Source organism: Neltuma alba, unplaced genomic scaffold, assembly GCF_004799145.2.
Source record: "Neltuma alba isolate B1F8T4 unplaced genomic scaffold, ASM479914v2 tig00010134_pilon, whole genome shotgun sequence".
Lineage (NCBI taxonomy): Eukaryota > Viridiplantae > Streptophyta > Magnoliopsida > Fabales > Fabaceae > Neltuma > Neltuma alba.
In genome coordinates this window covers 171,804-180,645 of record NW_021635082.1, presented here as the reverse complement: position 1 = coordinate 180,645, position 8,842 = coordinate 171,804, and the positions used below count along the sequence as shown (strand labels likewise).

The following is an 8,842-nucleotide window of genomic DNA, read 5'->3' as shown; positions in this document are numbered from 1 at the left end:
TTTGGGTTTCTGTTGTTTTCTTTGCCTTTAAACTTTGAGTCGTTCTGTTTTGTTTTTATGATTTTACACTTCTGATCAAAAAGAAAAATTGAAATAATTAAACACAAAAGTAAATTATTTCAAAATGTTAAATAAATTGAATGCGGTGTTATAATTATTAATATTAGCATGAGAAGTAGTAGTTAACGAAAGATCACAGTCCATTTAGGTGGAACTTCATTGATTCATAGATGTCAGCAAGATACTCGAACCTTGAAAGATATTTCATTTGACATTTTGAAATCGTTAAGATCAAATTAATGGTAATTAAACCATCAAATTAATTGAAACTTTGAGAACTAAAACGTTCAATTTTTTTTCAAATGAATATGGTGCCAAATAACGTTTTTATGCACTATTTTAAATAATTGATTCATAATGTTGCTAGTTATCCTGATAGTTTTAGGAAAAGTTGTTATAATAAATTTCATAGGTTAATTCGAACACTCATGTAATTTTATTTTACATCTTATTATTTTGTTCAAAGTCGTTTTTGGTAACAAATGTTAATATCAACCCTAAAAAATTAGTACTTCACTTTTGAGTAGTATATCGCAACATGGATCACAATAGATATTTAATGCCACAATAGTAAACCATTTATTTGAGAGAGATATTTGAACAAAAATAGTGTAGCATACCTGTGGGACTCTGTGGTCATGCGGTCTTTGTTCAGGAACAGTAATTTTGGTATCTTCACTGGCGGGCCTCGATTTATTGAGAGAACAACATGCTTGAACCCAAGAGAAAACACGTCTGGCAGGACTTTGATTTATGTTGTTGGAATTATGTCTTGAAAGTGGAGGTGATGGCTTCTGCATTGGTGGGCTCATCAGTTGGTAATATTCTCTGAAAATTCCGATGAAATTTGGCACTCCAACAACCTGCAGCTTTTCCAGTGAGGGCAGCATAGCATCTTCACCCTCTTCAAACTTATCAAACATGTATTCCAGCTGCTCACATTTATATATACTCAACATTTCCAAAGATGCAAGACCTCCAACGAATAGGACTGGCAGTATTCTTCTTAATTTGTCGCAAAATTCAATTTGAAGTTTTTTCAATTTTGGGAACAAGGAGTCATGGTAACTCTTTAGGTTACTATCACTGTCTTCGCTCACTAGAATGCATTCCAATGCACTACAGTTCCTAATTGTTAATTTTTCCAACTTCATCAGACTTCGTGCAGTGGATGGTTGGAAAACTGATACTAACATTGGACAATCTTCCAGTTTCATGGACTTAAGATGAAATAAGTTGTAGTTGCCATTAGATAATATGCTCTTCAGTCTATGACACTTATTCAACTTCATAATCCCTAATTGCTCCCAAACGCCAGACGGTAGAGGACCATGACATAAATCTTCAACTTCTACATTAGAGAGATGTAATCCAAACAAATTACAGAAACCAGCCACACCAGAATCATGATCTTTAGTATCTATGAGGAACTCCATATAAGGACATGAACTCAAATGAAGAACAATCAAATCATTCATCATGCCTCGATCATCTGTTGCAACAATATCATCAAGGACAAAATTTTTCCATATTCTTGGCGCATCCTCTCCTTCCAAGATGAGAAGTTCAGCTCCTTTGACAAGTTGCTTAAATGTTGTCTCTGAGACTAAATGACTTAATGGATCATCTATTTGAACACATCTTGACATGAAACCATACTTCTCAAAATAACCTGAAAGGTTCTTAGAAGATATACAATATCTGTGTAATGTAAGAGAAGATCTATTATGAGAAATTGCATCGTTTTCTTCATTGTCACACCTATTAGCAACAAAAGTTAACTCTTCTAACTGGGTGCATCTTTCAATCACTTCAAAAGGATTGTTCTTCTTGATTTTACATCTTTCAACCTCTAACGATCCCAGCTTCTTCAGTTTCAAAAATTCTCTTGGTAACTCAATGATTGAACAACTCAAAAACCGAAGAGTATTGAGACTCAACAAGTTTCCTAAGGCACAGATGTCACCTAACTTCAAACGTTGCAGGATAAGTGTTCGAATGTCCTTCAATGGTTGGAGTGAATTCATCAACGATAGAGCTGGAATTCTTTTGTAATAATAATTATTATTAAATAAAACCAAAACTTTGAGCCTCATCATCTCTTTAAAGAATGCACCGGAGACCTTGAACTCCTTTGAACCATCTAAAAATAGTAATAGAACCTCCAATTTACTTCCGTTAAAGTTAGTCGAAAAATCATCATTCTTCCAAAGCAAATATCTCAAACTCTCTTTCATAGCCATTTTCGAATCTGAGAGAGATTGAATATCTCTCTCTCCTATCCACAAAGCCACTTCACGAATTGAATCATGCATCTCTACACATTCATCCCTTCCATGCAACAATAAAGAGAAATCTATGAGTTCCCCTATAGCTTCATGCACTTCGCTTCTTGCTAAATGGTATCTATCATTTTCCCCAAAAGAACCCAACCCAATACCAATTTCGGTTAAAACTTGTATAGGAACTTGGTAATCTTCTGGGAACAAAGAAGATATAAGAAAAAGATCTTTGGACTTTTGATTTTTCAAGTTATCATAGCTTAACTTCAAGCATTTATAAGCCCCTTCTAAATTCTGATCAACAGCACGATCTTCCAAGGTTTTCAAAGCATCCTTCCAAATTGGTGCCTGTTTATTTTTTAATGCTCTAGCTATTGCTACAATTACAACTGGTATTCCTCCACAATGCTCCACAAATTTTTCTGGCATACCCTTCAAACCATGACAGGAATTATTTAATTTGGCATGTGCTTCAAAAAGTTTCAATGCCTCTTTGTTGTTTAACATCTGTAGTTCAATCATTCGGCATTCCATTTCCATACAAACATTTGAACTACGTGTGATTATCAATAAAGTACAGCCCTTGTGGTCAGATGGAATCCCCAACTTTTCTATCAAATCAAATTTTTCCCATACATCATCTAGTGTTATAAGCAACTTTTTGTCCATTTTAGTGATTCTAGACAATATTTTACTTGAGAGTTCTTCTTCCTTCACTTCCTCTAAATTCAAATCTAAACCTTTTGCAAATTCTTCACGAGTCTTTTTGAAATCAGGAGGCTTGGAGACAACGAGAAAGATGAATTTGTCAATCAAGTTAGATTCTCTCAGCTTATGAGCCACTTCTTTTGCCATTGAAGTTTTGCCCGCTCCCCCTATCCCTCGCAATCCAATCATGTTGCAATTGTTATCTTGTAATGCCTTCCACAGATCTTGGAACTTTGACTCTCTGCTCTTAAAATGAAGAAAATCTTGTAAAGGAAGGTGTTTTATGTCCAGTATATTTGCTCGACCAGCTATTATATTGGAGTTACTTCTTCCCAGTAGATCTTCAATATGCTGAGTCTCCTTTGCTAACTCCTTGCCTTTTCGGTACTGCCACCAGCAATTAGGACACCGACCAACAAGAAATCTCTTCTTTATTTTACTGTCTATATGGATAATATCATCTGCTTCATCTACCCATTGCTGCGCTTCAGACTTAAAATTGCCTTTCTGAAACTCTCTTTTCACATCCCGATGCTTTGCTGCTAGTATTTTCTTTTTTTTATCAAAATTTTCAACAAAATTGTTGAAACAACATAAATATTGAGCTTCATTTTTTACTAGATTCACCGAACTTTGGACTTCGTTATTTGCTATGCCAAAGAGGCAGCCCTCCATCTAAAATGGATACAAACTAATTATAATCAGTCTATGTGACTATCATATTATTGGGGTTTCAGTTGTCAAATCATAAAGATGCTGTCCAGTGACTTAAGATCTTTAAAAATGCAAATTAAAAGTGCTGAACAGTTGTAAATTAATTTGCAATGCAATATAATACTATTTTGTTTTATTTTCCAAGCCGTGCGTCTGGTCGCTATCATGGCTATTAAAATGGTTATTCATCCATCAAATCAATACCAAACATTCTTTTTAATGTCAAGATATATGTTTATCAGCAAAGTAATTCAATCTTCAGCGCTTAACAGATAACAAAGCCTTTAGGAACCTTGTTTGTTAAGGCAGATTGATCCTATTTGAGCTAGCTGTTGTATTTTATAGTAAACACTAAATTAGCCATTCGCATATAGTTCCAAAACCATCGATCTCAGCCTTGTCCTCCATATGGCTACTAACGGAAACTTCTGCTATTGAAGATTTTTAAAGAATCATTCGGTGATGGGAATTTTGAAAATCAGTTATCGAATTTTTCATCTCCGATTTGCCAAAGAATCTTTCGTTCGCAGATTTTTCCTTCAGTCAAAAATCTTGATCAAGTCCAATAGGCTTTATGTCCTTTTGTGAGCTTCTGCTGTGGAAGGTAATTATCAAAAATCTTGATTACGTTTTTTTAGCTATTAACTATATTTGTTTTTAAAACTCTGATAACTATTCTTATTTAGCTATTAACTGTTTTAATATTGTGATTGACTACTTTTATTTTTAAAAATTTGTGACCACTCTAGCTTAGCTCTTGACTACTCTAACTTGACTATTAACTACTTTTGTTTAAAAAATTCAAAAAAGGCATTAAATGTTTTTTTTTGGTGAATAAAAAGGCATTAAATGTTGTTGGAGATATAGTGATGACTTTTTGTTTAGTTATTTACACTCTTATGTAGTTAATAGCTATACAAAAGTAGTTATCGTAACTTTGAAAACAAAAGTAGTCAATATAAAAGTAGTCACTGAGACTGAGAGAGCAATGTTATCATTTCACAACATTTTAAAATTTTAAAATAGTACAAAGAGTCTAATTTGGGATTTTGAAATTCGCCCATACTAATTTGTCTTTTAGTGTTTTTAAAGGTATTTTAGTGTCTTTTTCCCATTTAAGATTTAGATTGCATGACAAAAAGTGTTGTGAAAGCAAATGGCTCACATGTCCTATCATTAAAACCACTTTGTCTTAACTTGGGAAAATGATATTTAAATATCATTTTAAAATCAACTCTGATTTCTAAAATTTACAACTGTAATTAGTTATATATTCATGCAAGGTCCTCAGGTCGTTTTCCCATTTTAAAAATATCATGTTATTTGAATTATATTTTGTAGTTGCTGGATTTTCCTATTCATATTAAATTGGACTGCATTTGCTTTTAGCTGCAACAATGGTGATAAATGACATATTCTTGATACAATTGTTTTACTATTTTAAAGATTTTAAACTTTTCTAGTTTTAAAGATGTTATTTTCCAAAACTGTCCGTATGGTATTTATTAAATAAAGTTATTCATTCATCAAATTAATACAAGCATCTTTACAGCTGTTGTAGGTCAGCCGTTCATGATTAAGTGGTCTAACTGTCGAAACGATGACATAACAGTTAAATGAAAATTTTATAAAAATAATTATATGTGTATATAATAATATACATAAAAATAAATCTATAATAAATTTAATTATCAACTTAATAACATTACATATGTACTCCTCCGGTCCTTATTATAAGACCCCATTTGACTTTTTATTTGGTCCTAATTATAAGACCCCAATCCATTTTGTCTCTTATATTTATGCATTTTTTTTCCAAGATAATCCTTCTAATAATGATAGTTTTAGCCAATATACTTAATTAGCAAGGATATTTTAGGAATGACAACACTTATTTATTATAAATAACCAACTTAACTTACTTCCTTAATCTCCTCAAATAAGTCAATTGGGTCTTATAATTAGGACCGGAGGAGTATATAAAATTCACAATTAAATAACACCATACTGATAGAAATGGTATGGAAATATGTTGAATTTTTTAGGCTAAATTATACAAAAACTGTGTAAGCTATGGGGCAGTTGCAAATAATCTCCCTAACATTTGAAAGTTTAAATTTAATCCTCCTGATCTTTTATTATTTTATTCTGGACACCTCGCTAATAACTTACCATTATCTTTTTAACGGAATTTGTCATGTCAGATCAACATAAGACACATCACATCTTATGTGGCATCTTACATGGCATCCTATCTAATATAATCATTTGATAAATAATTATATCATTTTTATATAAGGATTGAAATATCATTTTATCATTTAAAAAAAAAAAACTCTCACTCATTTTTATTCTTATATTTTTTTGTCAACACAAGTTTTTAAATAAGATTTTTTTTCTATTTTTTACCACACAAAAATTGATATTTTGATAAATAAACAATTGTCAAATTCTTAATAAATTTATTAACGTTGTAAAATAAGATCATAATATTATAAAAATATTACAGTGAAAGTAATGAGTTGGTCTATCTATATTGCCGAAAACTTCTTTGTTCCAAACGACTACCCTCTTTTTGAAAGTCTCCACATTTTGTCCCCATTCTCTAGTCGAGCTCCAGGTATCCTTAACGACTCTTGAGAAGTCATCATGCGTCACCCAAGGGGCGAAAAAGTGGAACGAACGGTTTCGGGTTCTATTACTCTGCCCCCCATTTAGTTTTAGGAGCGGGGGCAGTGATCCGATTTATACTTGGGTAGGTGCAGGTACAACGCTTTACTGAATTTGTTCCTCCAACCTTCAGACGCCACGAAGCGATCTAACTGGCTTGAGCATGTTCCTCTACTCCAAGTAAACTGTGGCCCTTGAAACTCCACCTCCGTAACCCCACTCTCCTGAACCCAACGGCTGAACTCTCTATCAGGGCCTACCGGTGCTCTCGCATGGGAGCGTCAATCATCGTTCCTTAAGGTTGCATTGAAGTCTCCCCCTATACACCACCTTGTAACTCCTCGCTCCTCAATTTCGGCAATATAGATAGACGCAAGTCCGCGTTACTTTCAAGGCTTGAGTATCTCTCAAAGACCAGTGGAAACGATCCGAGTTGGAATTCTAAAAGGAACAGGGTATGGGAGGAGCTCGAGAAATGCTTGGTACAAGAAGAGCTAATGTGGCTTCAACGCTCACGTGTTAACTGGTATTCACAAGGAGACAGAAACACTAGTTATTTCCACAATGTCACCAAGAGTAGAACTAGAAGAAAAACGATTGAGGCCCTAAGAACTAAGGAAGGGGAGTGGTGCTATGATCCAGAGGAATTAAAACGTGCAGGTACAGCCTTCTTCCAAAATTTATATTCAGCCGAACAAGATTGTAGCGAGCTCATAGACTTTGGTAGCACATACCCAAATCCCGTCTGACAGGCTAGACTTCTTGGGGGGCAATATATCAACAGAGGAAGTTAAGAAGGCTATCTTTAGTATGGGTGCTCTAAAAGCACTAGGCCCAGATGGACTAAACCCTTTGTTCTTTCAGAGCCAGTGGCACATTATGGGAGAGTCGATCACAAAACTGACTCAAAAAATTTTTAGTAACCCATATGAAATTGAAGGAGTCAACGATACTAATATTGTGTTAATTCCAAAAGTGGAGACGCCCTAGACATTCAGAGATCTGAGACCGATTAGCCTGTGCAATGTGATCTACAAGGTATTTACTAAAACTTTGGCAAATAGACTAAAGACCATCATGCCATTGCTAGTAGCTCCCAATCAATGCAGCTTCGTTCCAGGTAGACAGATACAAGATAACATCATTCTGGTACAGGAGATCGTCCATTCTATATCTAGGATGAAAAGGAAAAAAGGCTTCATGGCTTTGAAAATTGATTTGGAAAAGGCCTATGATCGGGTTCATTGGAATTTTGTGATAAGATGTCCAAAGGAGTTTGGGGCGCCAGCTAACTTCATTAATGTTGTCCTTGCTACCCTTACGACAGCCAAGATGCAAGTTCAGTGAAATGGGGCGAAGGGGTCAGTGTTTGCCCCCACACGTGGGCTTAGACAAGGGGACCCCCTCTCACCTTATTTGTTTGCGTTGATCATGGAGAAGTTGGCCCATCTAATATAGAACGAAGTACAACAAGGCAATTGGCAGCCCTTTAAACTAAAAAAGAATGGTACATCTATTTCTCATTTGTTCTTCGTTGATGATTTAATTCTGTTCGCTGAAGCAAGCTTGGAACAAGCGGGCATTGTCAAGGCCTGCCTAGATGAATTTTGCATGGCGTCGGGGCAGAAAGTGAATGACTCCAAATCACGCATATTTTTCTCTAACAACATAAACCACAACAGACGCAAGGAGATAAGTGAATTCCTTGGATTCACCACTACAGCTGACCTCGGCAAATACCTGGGAGTCCTGATACATCACACAAAGGTCTCCAAGCAGACGTTCCAATCCGTTTTGAGTAAAATGGATAGTCGTCTTAGTTCCTGGAAAACCAGATCCTTGTCTATGGCTGCTCGGCAAACGCTAATCTCGTCAGTTGTATCGGCAATCCTGACTTACACCATGCAATCCACAAGCATACCAGTGAACGTCTGTGATACGATTGACAAAAAATGCCGTGACTTCTTATGGGGCAATACTGGGTCGGCAAGACGCCCACACCTGGTGGCGTGGGATGATGTTTGTTGCAGAAAGGAAGTAGGGGGCCTTGGACTTCGCAAGGCTCAAACACTAAACACAGCTTTTATGATGAAACTTGGATGGGGTCTGGTCAAGAGACGAGATGCTTTGTGGGTGCAATTCATGAGGGAGAAGTATAAATGCGATGCTGATATTCTCCCGATGATTAGCACAATGAAGGGCGGCTCTGAAGCATGGAAAGGCATTAGGAAGGCATGGGACGCGACCAAAGAGTGTGTTGGCTGGAAGCTTGGTGACGGGACTCATGGTAGCTTCTGGGATGACTGCTGACTCCCCCACCATGATAAACTTATAAATTATACCAGTAGGAACATCGACGCGACGATGTGAAATCTGAAGGTCTCGGAGCTTTTGACGGCCTCAGGTGG

The 8,842-nt window shown here is 35.8% G+C and overlaps 1 protein-coding gene across 1 annotated transcript; it reads right to left on the bottom strand.

Annotated features, from left to right (window-relative positions):
• Nucleotides 1-423: 423 nt before the first annotated feature.
• Nucleotides 424-3,725, bottom strand: LOC114754372 (disease resistance protein SUMM2-like). Its single transcript, XM_028943138.1, has 2 exons — nucleotides 681-3,725; nucleotides 424-432 (listed from the first exon to the last, which is right to left on the bottom strand). The coding sequence occupies exons 1-2, from the start codon at nucleotides 3,723-3,725 to the stop codon at nucleotides 424-426; spliced, it is 3,054 nt and encodes a 1,017-aa protein (XP_028798971.1).
• Between the last annotated feature and the right edge of the window lie 5,117 nt (nucleotides 3,726-8,842).

Bases quoted from the DNA above. Each gene is read 5' to 3' on its own strand.
- LOC114754372 (XM_028943138.1), bottom strand. From the start codon at position 3,725: ATGGAGGGCTGCCTCTTTGGCATAGCAAATAACGAAGTCCAAAGTTCG.